This window comes from Dendronephthya gigantea, unplaced genomic scaffold (genome assembly GCF_004324835.1).
Source record: "Dendronephthya gigantea isolate DGI-Jeju-01 unplaced genomic scaffold, DenGig_1.0 000425F, whole genome shotgun sequence".
Lineage (NCBI taxonomy): Eukaryota > Metazoa > Cnidaria > Anthozoa > Malacalcyonacea > Nephtheidae > Dendronephthya > Dendronephthya gigantea.
Genome location: NW_021163435.1, coordinates 50,317 through 65,235, shown reverse-complemented (window position 1 = coordinate 65,235; position 14,919 = coordinate 50,317). Strand labels below are relative to the sequence as shown.

Below are 14,919 nucleotides of genomic sequence, written 5' to 3'. Positions count from 1 at the left end.
TGCCCAACGGATTTCTTTTGAAAACGCGCATACATATACAAAAGAGATCTGTCAGACAAAAGGATATACGAATATGTATCCCCCCCCAATTACAGTATCACATCTATAGTTTCGATCATGCAGAAAGCATAATTAATCAGGCAAAAAAGTAAAAGAAAAAAACCCGTGCTGAATTAAGTTGCATTGCTGCTTAAATGTATAAGAATAGAAATTTCGGTTCGTTAATCAACCGGATAACTGTGCAGTAATATAATTTAGCAAAAAAAGTCTACATGCAATCTAGTATAAAGCCCCGTAGAGACGGACGAATTTTCCTTGACAAATTTTCCTTGCCAAGTTTTGTTTGCTCGTGCATTTGTACGCGAAATATTATCGCCCTTAGCAAACCTTATTAAATGATTGATAAAAAAAAACTTACCAGGTGTTTTGTATACTTTGAAAATATTGCGGCGAGTTTATCCGCATTGTAATCAGAACCTTGTGGAAGACAAAACTATATAAGATGAAAGGATTATCAAAATTCACCGTTAGAAATTGATATGGACCTCTCTGTAGCCTGTAGCAGTACCTAGGTCATCTCAATGAAGAGGTCAGATTCACTCTACCTATCAGGGCGTGCTCTGCTATAGTCTGTTATCTATATCATATAAGTTCACCTTGAGAACTTTTAAAACTATAATATGTCTATTTATATACGACTATATATAGGACATAAATCATTAGAGGCATCGTAATTGCCCGTATAGTAGGTAACAATTTGATTAAGAGACAAGTGAAATATGATATTGTTCAAATTGATTGTGTTGTCAGGTTTTATTGTTAAGTTCAGTACTCTATTAAATATTACCAAACACAACAGAAATGGTAAGAAATCCAGGAAGCCATCCGTGCGGCAAGTGTGATGGCGTGTGCATGACGCGTTCATTTTGGAAAAACTATCCCTAGTAATACTTCTGATTATACATATTCTGTGAAAGAGAAGGTGCCATCTACGCTTTTTCATATAGAGGCAAAGCGCCAGAGAAGGTAATCACTTTACCTTATAAACCTGCAGAGTACTGCACATGAGCTCAATGCCATCACCAAACCCAAAAAATCTCGGGTCCTTCACGAGTGAGTTCTTAGGTAGTTTGTGAATATCGTAAACATTTGTACATGGAATAGATACGATGATGTCATGTTGAACAAGATCTGTGAAAGTATAAATGAAAATCACGCGTACATATGCAAACGTTTTAGGCCGATATTAGGGACCTTAAGCATGTAGGACGGCAACACGACGACGACGTGGTTGGAATACTCCTTTGAATTAATGTTATGATAAAGCGTTGTTGTATATTATTAGTGTACCAGTTTAATGAGATTTAAGACGTTGAAAACATTGTGTTTACGTTTTTAGGGACAATTCTATAGAGCTAATTCGAGGTGGCGCTCACTGGGTCCTGAAATGCAGACGTTCTACATAGGACGTAATAAACGACGTTTTGCCGTTGTAAACAGAACGTAGATCACGCGCCTAAAACTCCCATAGCTAATTAATAATTCATTTCTTTTCAATGAAGCATTGTATTGATAGCTGCCGTCGTCGTGTTACCGTCCTACATGCTTAAGGTCCCTATTCACTGACACGGTCCGCCAACGCTACGCGATTTTTACGAATTTCTGAGGTTTCAAAAGCAACAAAAAACAGCAAAAGCAAGTTTGATCATGTTATGATATTCTTGATAATTACTGAAGGATAGCATACTTTGACATGTCTGGGGCCCATAGCTCTCAAAATTTCCCTCCAGAATTGAATTATTTTGCTTAAAAAAACCCCAAAAATTCGCGTTGCGTTGCGCCCAGTGTGTGTGGGCCTTAAGCCTGTTTTCCACCAGGCGAATTTATTTGCGCGATGCGATATCTGAAATGCGGTGCGGTGATTAGTTTGCGAAAAAATTTGCCGCGAAAAAGAAGAATCGCTTTCTACTTTTTATCAATCTGCACGAATAAATTGCCTATTGGAAAACGGGCTTTATACCACATAGTTTCTTTCGAAATTGTAAGACCAGTACATGTGAGTGTCAGAATGTTTTTTAGGTCAACGATTCTGGAATCGACATCACGTCCACTGGTACCAGAGTTTTCCAAAACTATTTAATAACGGACTTTGATGGACTTGTTCAGAATATATAGGTTTTTTATATAAACCTTTAGATTTCCAGCTGAAACAGCTTGCTTGATATCCAAGCGTTTAAGTTCGAATCGTCTGTACCGCACATTTGAATTAACTAAGTCCGAAAATAAATCTCGCAGAGCACTTACAAATACTCTTGACTAAATCTATAGGGCGGAGAAATAAGATAGAGTTGAATGGTTAGGATTGGTTATTATTTAGTACACTTTCTTTAAAGCGGCCAAAATGATCATATCGAATTGTCGTGAACAAGCCACCTTACCCGATATGAAATAGTCCGAATGAAAAAATAAGTAGATGAGATATAAGGTTGTATGCGTGCAGCATCTGTTTACCTTTCTCTGTTTCATCGGATTCCGGTGTGTCTACGGGCTGTAGAGAAATCAACTTACAATTGTCGTCTAAATTTTCTCCACAGGAAGTTTGAACGACGTTATTTTCATGTGATCTGTTCAATGTAAATTGTGACTTTCCCTTGTAAGTCGATCTTAACGTGCGACTGAAAATAGAAGAAAAAACCTTGGCCTTAATTTACGAAGAATAACACCCAGAGAATGATTTATATATCTTTGTCTTATATATATTACTCGGTCTTGTGAAAACTGGTGGGCGATCCGCTCCAAACAATTTGCTACTCGACGAATATGAATCAGCCGTATAATGTTTAGACCAGGGGCACATTATGAGTTAAGGGCATCACTGGCTCATTATAGAGCAAGTTTAAGACAGGTGATGATTACCCCATGCACTTTATAAAAAAACTATCTTTTGCATGACTGTTACTTTACCATGATTTTGAATGTTGCAAGTTCTTTTGGAAATGCTGTGCTTTTTCTCTAAACCTCTCAAGTGTATCTGAAAACCCTTTCTTTTTCCCAAACTGACTGCTATTTTTCTTGGATACAAGGGATGTATGGTGGTCACCACCAATGGCCTCGTCTTCTACATCCTGAAGGAAAATGGTATTACCGGTTTCCATGACCATTGCAAAATTGCAACAGAAAACTGGAATGCTTACAACAAGCTTGGACCCAATATGTGTTCTAGTATACCACACTTGATAAAATGAGTAGAACTTTGACAATTATTGGCTTCCTATACAATATTCATTGGGGACAACTAAACATTTTTTATGCATCAGCTTGTATTCCATTTGGTATTCGGTAGTACTTATCATAGTTGGTAAGGAAAAATTTGTATTCATATGTTACTAAATCCGCTATATTTTAAGTCAACAATGACAAAATTATTACAAAAGGCTGCTTTGCAAAAGGCTGTTTTTTTAAATTTAATTTTTGAAAATTAAGAACATTTAAAAACTCGATTTTACAGAATTTAAATGGCACAAGACCAGGAATAAGTATTATTGGTTAAACTGTTTAAAAAATTAGGCCAAAGACAAATTCAGGTTTGAGCAAAGTAAACATACCGGTGATGAACCACTGAATATAACTCTAAATGTTGTAAGATGCAACGTTCCTTCCACAGGAGAGAGATATGTTTCAACACATATTGCATCTTGCTGCAGCAAAATCTTCTCACCAGGTAGTAATGTTGGATGTTTTGACAATTTCTTATTGGTAGCTGGAGCAAGGAGTGGCTTTAAAAAAATGAAGGTATAGAGGTAATATATAATGAGTAGCAAATCATCTGCTTTTATTAACAGAATTCAATTTAATAATGAACTAATAGTGTTTTAGGAATCAGAACCATGTATTATAGTGATTATAATTTTTTCCAGGCATTAATGACCTTTGACTGTCAGGACATTTACATGAACTTGACTAAATGCAGTAATACAAAAAGCTCACTGGTCAGAAATCATTATTTGAAGTTTGTGCACATTTTTTAAAACTGAAAATTCCAAATAGATAAAAACAGTGTAAAAAAAGAAATGCCCATGTATTAATTTTTTGGTTTATTTGTAATGTGTATTTGTATGCACAGCCAAAACCAAAAATTCTTAAGAGGTCAAGGCTCTGCAAAACATATTTTCCTCCAAGGTCCTAAGTAAAAATATCTTACTACATACTAATAGCTCTATTATATATAAAAGATAGCAAATTAAAAACTAGTGAATAAAATGCAAAAGATTGAAAGCACTAAAATTAAAATATGTTGTCAAAAGGTGCGTTTGACTTTTTCCCATTATCCCTGATCGGTCACCTATTAATCCCCTCTAGGGTCTGGATCTGCTTTGGGAAGATAGCAAAAATTCATTATTTGTGTAATATGATCTTGACCAAAACTCATTAGAAGGAGGGTTTTCATCTATTATTATACAAATTGTATTCTTCTATATTATACCTTATATTATTTCATATCACAAGTTAAGTTATTTCTTTAAACAAATCCATACAATAAGTTTGGCATTGTATGTGTTTCGGGAAGATTGTTCATAATATTAAAATATGGAACTGCCACCTCCGCAATAGATATAATCATAACTAGGGATCCAAGAATAGTGCAAAGTTTTCATGCCCTGTAATACCTAAGCAACCAGACGTTTGTCCCAACATAAACATTTTGACTTATGCCTGTAAAAATATAACGAACTAGGTTAAACATTAATCAAAAGGAAATTACTCAAAGTACTCAAATGACGTTAGCCGCGGATACTGTCACTATTAAATTATAGCTAATTTTAGTTGCCCATGTAAACCGGCCAAACCGGGCGCGATTTTCTCAGTGTAGTCTCTTTTCTTCGTCAAACAACTGTGACTACATTCACTACATTTATATGACGGCACCAATTTATCCGTCATTTCATAAGAATAGCCAAAATAGTTGCGTTGTAAATAATGTAAATAAACCGCGGTGCATATTATGTATATGATGTGGATACTTCGACGCGTAAAATCGATACAAAACAATATACTTATAATCAATACTGTATACCTCCAAAATGATTTGATTACTGCACAAAATGTCCGTTTTGTATAGTATCATTTATGTACTGTATGCAGAATATCAGGTATCGACTTGCTATCGACATAATATACATTCGTGTAAGAGTCTATCAATACATATTAAACAACACAGCGTCGTTTCTTCCTAACCTCTTAGCTCTATTTATGGAATAAACCTTCCAAATTATATTTGTGTTGAATTGAATGCTCGTAATTCATAACATAAGTTGATAAAGTGCGTAGATTCTCAAAGATTTGCTCGATTTTTACGCCCGGAATGTTTTGAAGCAATGCTCGTCGCTCCTCGTTTCTTTACATCGTGAATAATGTTCAAGTCTCGACGGCACATGCGCAGTTGCGACGTGTAAGAAAGAATCGGGTGTTCCGGGGGGTAATTTTTGCAAATCCCTTTAAAACAAAACCCAAACCGCGGAAAAGCAATGCTTCAAAATTTACAGTAACCGCCAAAATCCCTCAATATTTTGGTGAACTTTGCAGAACGGGTATAGTGCATTAATAAATAAAGCATGTTAAACTGATTTATAAACCTTAAATTACTGATCATACACAAAAAGTTACTATACGCATAAATCAACCTACCCCCCGTAAAGTTTACACTATGACTGACTGACTGACTGACTGACTGACTGACTGACTTACTGACTCGTTTGAATTTTCGCCACTCATCACAATACTGCAAAGTTTCTCAAACTTTGCACTAAAAATGGAGAAGCCACTGTTCGAAAAGTTCGTGTCTAACAGAACTTTGGTAAAATAATTTTCATACATGTAATTTGGTTGCCATGTCTAATGATACATAGTATAGGGCCTGGGGCAGAATTACCAGGTTGAATATATGTGTTGTTTAACCTTCATTTCACTGTACAGGGTGAAATAAAAAAATAATGTCATTCTTTACATTTATTAGAATATGTTGAAGACTTGTACAAGACAATGCTAAGTGCCGAAAGTGATCAGGTGGATGAGGCATACAAGGAGTTGGTAGATATGACACCAGATCCCATGAATTCTATGCTGCAAAAGCAACCAAGAAATGAAGCCATAAAGAAGATGCTTGATCGTCAAGAAATGGTTGTTGTCAATGTCAGACCCACTGCAGGTATTCCACATTTGCAGTATGTGTACTCTTTTCAAGGAATAAAAATATAGAGTGACAGTGGGAAATACAATGCAACATAAATTGTATGGGTATGTATAATAGTTAAGTATATTAATTTTATTTATTTTTTAGAGCCTTCTACTGTGCAGGTACAACCGGTAGCTCCTTGCGAGAATCGAGCAAAACCATGCTGTAGAACATGTGGCCAACCCATGAAAGGCCATAAAAAGGTTTCCAACTGTCCTCGAAACCAGAAGTAATGACAGGATGTATATATGTATATTTGTAAATATTTAATTTGTTCCTTAGTGATATTAAAATGCCTCATACTCAAGAACTTTGTTCTCAATTACAAAAGCTTTCCCAAAAAAGACAAGATGGAAAGCACTGGCAGGATGAGGGGAAATATTATTATGGAAGCCACTATTACAAGTCACTATTACAACTAGTATTACAAGTCATCCATCCCCGGTGATGTTAAATAAGCCTATAATAAGCATGTGTTTGTATAAAATTTTAATCCAATATTTTAAAACCTTTTCTTACAAGACTTTTAAACTAACAAGGCTGTGAAAGAAGAATTATATAGTTAGTGTCAAATATTATACCAAAGTATCTACATTAAATTAAGATGCGTTTTCGTCATCATCATCATCATCATCATCATCATCATCATCATCATCATCATCATCATCATCATCATCACCATCATCATCAAATCCCTGGTATTCCTTTCCACTGAATTTGCTGCGTATTACATGATAGGCACATGCAGGCAGTGGTATTCGTCTTTTTCCTAAGTAGCCATAAACAAGTTGTATATATTGTCTGTATGCAACACTTCGAAGATATCTGCAGAGTGAAACAAAAAAATATGTTGTTTACTTATTTGAGAATACTGAGTTTTCTATTATACCCATGTAATCAGTGCATTGTTAGCCAGGGATCAAGGTATTAGGTATGGAGCAATGCTGCATGTGCACATTTACTGTAGCCTAGCAGACTAGGATATGTAAACAGAAATCCATATTGTAATGCATTTCAAGTTTGATTGTTTAGTGCTAAAGTTGATGGGTTCCTGTAGAAGCATTGCACTGTTTATATAAACACAACATTGACTATTGGTACTACAAGAAGACATATATTACAACTCCATTCGGATCTTTACCTGTTTTCGTCGCTACCCATTTTATACTTTTGTCTGTCGATTCTTCTAAACTTTGGCCCAGCTAAGCGCAATGACCAAATAGATAAACACACATCGCTAAAGCCAGGATGAAGTGTGATGCATTTAGGGACCGCACTCATTTCTTGCATGATAATATCACTGCTGAGTGCCTCGCCACAGCCTTCTACTTCTTGGCAACATTTACTCTCTTTTTCGTTTTGCAACAAGTCGGTTTTACAATTCCCACATCCACACCTGCGGAAGGAAAAATGTAATAAAATAACCTAATACTGAACACGTGAGTTTAAACAGTGTAGGTAGTTTTACTCACCAGCCTTCAACAGATACACGTCCTTCGAGCCGGCCTCTAAGTACTCGAAGCCTATCGTCTTGATTGCGCCTTTCTTCGTAATAGTTTTCTACCCATTCAGTGTCAGCAATTGGTTCGTCTTGGTATGGTTGCATTAATTCTTGATCGCCTTGTGCTTCGGTAGCCAAAGGAGCGTCATCTTCAACTTCCATCATGTAGCTCGTAATAAAATTATTTTCTGATTCACTTTGGCTATCGATCGGATCAGTAAAGCTCGACGACATTGTCGTATCCGCCAAATTAAGCAAAACGCGGCAGGAAAGTTGGAAAGATACAACTCAAAGTCTATCTTCGCTCTTGCAATATGTAAAATATAGTCTTTTATAACTTTGCAAGAAATGCGAGTTCCGAAATGACGTCACAACCCGTCTCACAAGCGTTCTCGCCCTAGTCCTTTTAGGGTCACGGTTTTATTCAAAATCACCAACTTTGAGGTCCTCAAAGTCAATGAAGATGAAATTTTCGACCTATCAAATATATTGCAAAAAACTATCTAAAAAGTCTATTTCCCCAATCATGACATAGGCACTTAAATGAGTATTGCTGAAATTAATGCATCCTATAGACGACCAATTTAAATAGGCAATAATTATTAAAGACTTATGTATAATTGTTTGTGAACCACAATTTTTCATTTTTGTAGCTGAAAATGGTTCCAAGATTTTTAACATTTCTTGGATAACCAAGCAATGGGCTCTCGTAAGAATCCAGCACCAGGGCAAAAAGGAATGGGCCGAAATCTCGGTCCGACCAGTTGTTTACAAAGACAAAATTTCCTACGGAAAATGGAGACGAGTGTTCTTACACTCCGTAGTGAAGATTAAGACAGCTCAAGATGGTGCCCCAAGCACAATGGCATTCATAAACTTACCATCTGACGCATCATATGAAGTTCGAATGATGCCAATGAACCCCGATGGTGAAACCAGAACAGCTGTATATATGTTTTTAGATGCACAAGAAACCGCCGATAAAGGTTTGAACACAATAAAAAACATAAAATATATCTTGAATACAGGCAACCTGTCATGATTCTTTACTAAGAAAACCTGGATATGTTAGATCACTCTATAAATGTGCTTCTGAGAGGGGTCATTATAATTCGGAGTTATCATATGTGGAAGCGGATGAAGCATTAGACGTATCATGATGCATCTTGAAACTCAGAGGCGTTTGCATTTAATACCATGCACGTGTCAATACCAGAGTCTTTTTTAGTAAAGAGTTATCGGTGTTCGTACTAGAGGTCAACCTAACTTTCCAACACACAACTTCTTTATAGACTCCGTGCAGTATTTCTATGTATTTCTGAAGATCATTTGCGTTATTCTTTATGTCGTTCCAGGAGAGACAGTGAAGTTCAAAAACGTGTTGGCACAAATGAAGAATTTCAAGGTTACGTGGTGTCAGTATTGGCATGGTTGGTGGATGCATCGCGGTGCTTCTAATCCAGACTATCTGCTATTGTATCATGGGGTAAGGATTATTCAGATTACTTGTATACATGTTGTTCTTCAGCAAAAGCGGCTGTATTCAAAAAGTCAATAGGGTTATACAATTTGATTCGATAAATAAACTTTAACCAATCTGGTGAACAAAAACATAGATCATCAATTTGTAGAAACACCATGTACGTGCATGTATTTATTATATGCGCCGCTTTCGGGCCATTAACCCTGAAATTCATCAGTGCAATAAACTTTTGGACATATTGTAACAGCCCTATACACGTCCTTGAATGGTTTAACTTTAAAGTTTCAAGATTTAATCATCCTATGCACTATAACTTATATGATTTAAAGATGAGCTTGGTATTTTGATGTTTCTTTCGAGAGCTGTGTTCAGTGTAACAGAATTTCACAATGTTTCATTGCTTTTCATTTGTGGCTTTTTAGAAGCTGCGCTAAATGCGCAAAGAAGCTGCGCATCCGCAGAAAACAAAATGCTGACGTGCCAACTGACGTCGTTATTGACATTGAGAAAGATAACGAGGTAAGTGTTGCTCGTATTCCACAAAAATATGACCATACGAGTAGAGGAAGAAATGGGAAGATATAGCGTTGTTGTTCCCTTTGAAGTGCCGAATTCTAAAATAATTAATTTGAAAATCGCGAGCTGGAGATCTTTTAGAGACAAAACAATGGACAATTTCCGGGTCGGAATACTTTCAAGAACAAACTGAAAGTACTAAAATGATGTAAAATACGGAAAATATATGCTGGTAAAATGCGAAATGTCATACTGAGAGAAAACGTCAATAATTCCGGCTCAAAAGTGCGTACTCTTTTTCTTTTAGATCGAACAAGCTTCAGACGAAACAGAGACGACAGTCCTTGAAGCGAAAGAAACTGGCACAGAAGAGGCCAAGGAATAAAGCAGCTTTTGAAGATACAATTTTCAGTTTTTTATATGTTTGCATGTTAGATTTCTACAAGACTTCTACAAGACGTTCATGGCTCATGTTTGGCCGCATCGATAGCAGAGATGGCATTATGTGCGGGGACACAAGAATACAAATCCGTACATTCGAGTAGATATGACTTTCGTACAAGTATACAAAGCGAAAGAATTCGGAATCCTGAGGCCCGATATCATCACCATTTGCAGTCAAATTCTACTTTCCTACCGAAATTAAGATGGACTTCCGTGTGGATTGGAAGCACCTGTGGAGTGCGTGGTTAAAATGTCTCAACCGACTTGATCAACTGACTTCCTCTAAGGTACGTCACAACGGATCTTTGGACGACCAATGATGGTTACTCCACCGTGGGCCCAAACTGAAGCTCTACCAGTAACGAAACATCGCAAGAACGAAATCTGAATTTCAAGACGAAAGTAAAACATGGATTTGATTGCTGCATGCGATGTTTCAAGCGTGTTTGGGCTCGAGAAGCAGTTCGTGTATACGCATCTTCTGTTGTATGATACAAGTTTACTACGCAATTTGTTACAATGACGTGTTACCCGCAAGTGACTTGTGTTTGCCATAGTTTATTGCTCTCGATTAAAATTTAAGAAAATAATAGTATTAAAGGTGAAAATGTGTAAAATTGTATGGTGTCATTGCATGCTATTTGTAATAAACTAGATTTAATTAACAAAGTTGGGTATTTTGTATTTTTTGCGGGCGGCCTTTCTCCCAGCCGAACAGTGCTTGCAAAAAGCCCGTTTTCGGTGTTAATAAAATATTTTTATTTTCTCGGAAAGATACATGTGGTATTCTATTGTTATTCTTTTTCTATAAAGCAATGGGGAAAAGACCTTCCATGGAGATGTACAAAACGCACGGTGGTACTGGAGCCCTTTCCTTACAATTCTCGCGGTTTGGTGAGAAAAGTCCCTAAAATTTGCCCTGTGGCTTTCTGCCCAGCCGAACAGTGCTTACAAAAAGCCCATTTTCGATGTTAATAAAATATGATTTTATTTTCTCGGAAAGATGCGTGTGGTATTCTATTGTAATTGTTTTTGTATAAAACAATGGTCAAAAGATCTTCCATGGAGATACCGTACAAAACGTACGGTGGGACCGAAGCCCATTGCTTACAGCTCTCTCGCGGTTTGGTGAAAAAAGTCCCTAAAATTTCTCAAAATAGAAAACGAAGCATCAAATATTTACGAGGAACATGCTCTTTAGCTTAGCACACAGCCATACTGTTTAGAACTCGCTAAATTCGCCGCTAAAATTATAAGGCAAAAACCAGTTATCATGCAGCATTAATAAGCAAACAATTTTGAACAACTTGCGCCATTTGAAAGTTTAAACTTCACGTTACTATAGTCCAACAGGAAAAGGTAGCAAGCGGCAAAAAAGAGAAAATAGCTTTTGTAAAACTATAACTGGTCCTTTGTGGGCAGATTCAGTTCTGTGCCTTTTTTTGTGTCTGAGTAAAAAACGAGAGGCACTGGGAAACTGGGAACAATTTTCTTTGATTGTTCTCGTTCCAACGCCACGCTCCGACGCAAGCAATTATGAACGTCACAATCTTTCAATTATAGCGTAAATTTATTTTGCTTCTTTCGAGTTTGACATAGCGCAATGAAGCAAGGCGATATTATGACATTTTTGGTAGCAATTTTTGGATTATTGATGATCCTGTTTTCGCAAGAAGGTTTTGCATTACGTTTCTGTCCTCCACGAACCATGGCTGTTTCCCTACGCGAGGCAGGAGACGCTGCTGAATGCGTTTGCCTGGAGGAATTCACTGGCCCACAATGCCAGTACAGAGGTAGGTCATTACTGCGTACTATATATCAACTTATAGAACCTTAAATGCAAGTTAATAATATGAACCTTTCGCATTTATATTAAGAACAGTTTAAAACCGATAGAGCTATATATCCAGTATAAACAAACTTAGTTTAGTTTAGGTTTCTTCATGTAGTATCACTGGATTAATAAGAGATGATCCTTTCCGGCCTTAAGTTGGGAAGAAATGTTTAAAGCTGATAGAGCTATCCTGCATGCATAGATAAGTTAAGTTAGTTTAGATTTCCTTTTGTAGTAACAATGGAGCAATAAGCGGTGATCCTTTTTTGTAACTTTTATATATAGAAATCGAATAGCTTTGCAAAGGTAAAACTGTTTTTAAACTAAATAGTCTTGAGAACGAGTGGATTAATTTGAGACTCGTCTTGTAGTAACACTCCTAAATTACACAACAGAATTAAACAGAGAAAGAAAAATATAAGAGTAGCTAATTATTTAAAAATAAAAGTTTTTATACGTAAAACTTTTGATCATGCACGTTCTTCAGCGCGTGCACATCAATTAATTCCCCATTCCAAGCGCGCGCCATTAATGGCTAATCAATTTACAGAATTTATCTTTAAAAATCTGACATCTCATATAAGGGAAAAATTGCTATTTTAGACCATAGTTTTCAAATTTTTTGAACTGAATAAAATGAACTGCTGGTCTAATATTCTGTTGTATCCTTTGCCAATCCCGTCGGAACATTGTTACTGAATTTCAAGTTCAGAATAAAATATTAAAGAATTTACCTTTCAAAATCTGACGTTTTATATAAGGGAAAAATTGCTATTTTAGATAAAGATTTTCAAATTTTTTGACCTTAATGAAATGAACTGCTGGTCTAATATTCTGTTGTATGCTTTGTCAATCCCTTCTCAACATTCTTGCTCAATTTGAAATCTAGCAAATCAATATTAAAGAATTTAACTTTCAATGTCTGACATCTCATATAAGGGAAAAATTGCTATTTTAGACAATGGTTTTCAAATTTTTTGAACTAAATGAAAAAAACTACTGGTCTAATATTCTGTTGTGTCCTTTGCAAATCCGTTCTGAACATTGTTACTGAATTTCAAGTTCTGCAAATCAATATTAAAGAATTTATCTTTCAAAATCTGATATCTCATATAAGGTAAAAATTGCTATTTTAGACCATGGTTTCAAATTTCATGACCTGAATGAAATTAACTGCTGGTTTAATATTCTGTTGTATCCTTTGCCAATCCCTTCTGAACATTGTTACTGAATTTCAAGTTCAGCAAATCAATATTAAAGAATTTAGCTTTCAAAATCTGATATCTCATATAAGGGAAAAATTGCAATTTTGAACAATTGTTTTGAAATTTTTTGACCTTATTGAAATAAACTGCTGGTCTAATATTCTGTTGTATCCTTTACGAATCCCTTCTGAACATTCGTACTGAATTTCAAATTCAGCAAATCAATATTAAAGTGCCTATGTCATGATTGGGGAAATAGACTTTTTAGATAGTTTAGACGATTTTAAGAACTTTTGCAATATATTTGATAGGTCGGAAATTTCATCTTCATTGACTTTGAGGGCCTCAAATTTGGTGATTTTGACAATTTTAACGTTTGACCGTGACCCTGAAAAAACTGGTAACTAATGTTATGTGTGACGTCAAATCGGGAAGTCGCAAAGAGAACAATGCGCTTTTCTATAGAAATAAGACAGTGCTGCATTGTAAAAGCGGGGTTAACGAATATTTTTTGAAGATTTACGCCTTTTGTGTTCGGCATCTTCAGTGTTAAGATGCCACACAGGTGTGTCGTCTTTGGTTGTTCCAACACAGCGAATTTACGCGAAGGAATTGCACTGCACAGAATTCCGTATGCGAATGATATGCGGCCCGAGGCAAAAAAGCGAAGAAAGACTTGGGTAGATTTTCTCCGACGGAAACGTGAAAGATGGGAGCCTTCTGTCCATTCAGAAGTTTGCTCTAAACATTTTAAAGAAGAGGATTTTGTGAATCGCTACATTGGCGTCAATGAAATGCCTGACGCAGATAAACCATTGCTCGTGGCTCCTCGCTTGAAGCAAGACAATATAGGCATATGTGTGTTTCCTTCAAAATACTGCGAGACAAGTAGCACGTTATCCGCGAGAGACCGCCGTCGAATAGTGAGTATCATCAATACTTTATACTAGTACTTTATTCTTTATGGTTTTGATTCCCGTATTTTGCATACTCTGCGCAAAGTCACTGCGGATGATGAATGTATCATTATGGGACATTTCATAGGCATTATGCTGTAATTTGTATTTAGACTTTGACCTTTGTCTTTTAAATAAATAGTAAAATGATATTTTATCTATTTATAGACTCTTCGTGCTAAACAAACAGATTATGAAAAGTGTGGCGCTACAAAATCTCATAGTCAAGCAGCATCATGTTCATCAACCGAGAGTTTTGAACAATGCCCAACAGCAGAGAGTGACCAACACGATTTATGAGTTGAGATGCTTGAACAACAATCAGCAGAAGAAACTGACATGGTATTAAAGACGGAGTAATTTCCGGAATTATGCAAACAAATTCTATCTATCAAAATTATGCATATAAAGTCTATATCTATATATTTTAGGGTGATATTGAAGGAAATGTAAAGACCGCGTGGGTCCAGACAATGCCATCAAGTTGTAGCAATTGCAATGAATTAACGAAAAAGTTGAGGCAAATGAAGAAAAGGATGCTTTTTTATAAGGCTCAGTCAAGTTTTGGTAATCATAATCTGTTAATGTTGTTCAAAACATGTTATGATAATATATTCTGTAAATGTTGCTTATTGCAATCCCTTATTTATTTACTAGGTGGTGATAATTCATCATCAGATGATGCTACTAGTGATGAGGAAGAGGATGGTGATGATGATGATGATGTTAGCAGTGTTAGCAATGTTGA

At 36.1% G+C, this 14,919-nt stretch overlaps 1 protein-coding gene across 1 annotated transcript; it reads right to left on the bottom strand.

Annotated features, from left to right (window-relative positions):
- Positions 1–380: 380 nt before the first annotated feature.
- On the bottom strand, positions 381–7,967 carry LOC114543253. Its single transcript, XM_028562318.1, has 7 exons — positions 7,705–7,967; positions 7,466–7,628; positions 3,606–3,776; positions 2,965–3,125; positions 2,512–2,675; positions 1,040–1,191; positions 381–493 (listed from the first exon to the last, which is right to left on the bottom strand). Exons 1-7 carry the CDS (start codon positions 7,965–7,967, stop codon positions 392–394), a joined length of 1,176 nt encoding a protein of 391 aa, XP_028418119.1. The 3' UTR covers positions 381–391.
- Between the last annotated feature and the right edge of the window lie 6,952 nt (positions 7,968–14,919).

What these genes read in the sequence shown, in the direction of transcription:
- LOC114543253 (XM_028562318.1), bottom strand. Translation starts at nt 7,967, where the DNA reads ATGTCGTCGAGCTTTACTGATCCGATCGATAGCCAAAGTGAATCAGAA. An exon ending in TTCATCCTGGCTTTAGCGAT is followed by an intron (nt 3,777 to 7,465) that starts GTGTGTTTATCT and finishes ATTTTTTTAAAG; the next exon opens with CCACTCCTTGCTCCAGCTAC. An exon ending in TATTCAGTGGTTCATCACCG is followed by an intron (nt 3,126 to 3,605) that starts GTATGTTTACTT and finishes ATTTTCCTTCAG; the next exon opens with GATGTAGAAGACGAGGCCAT.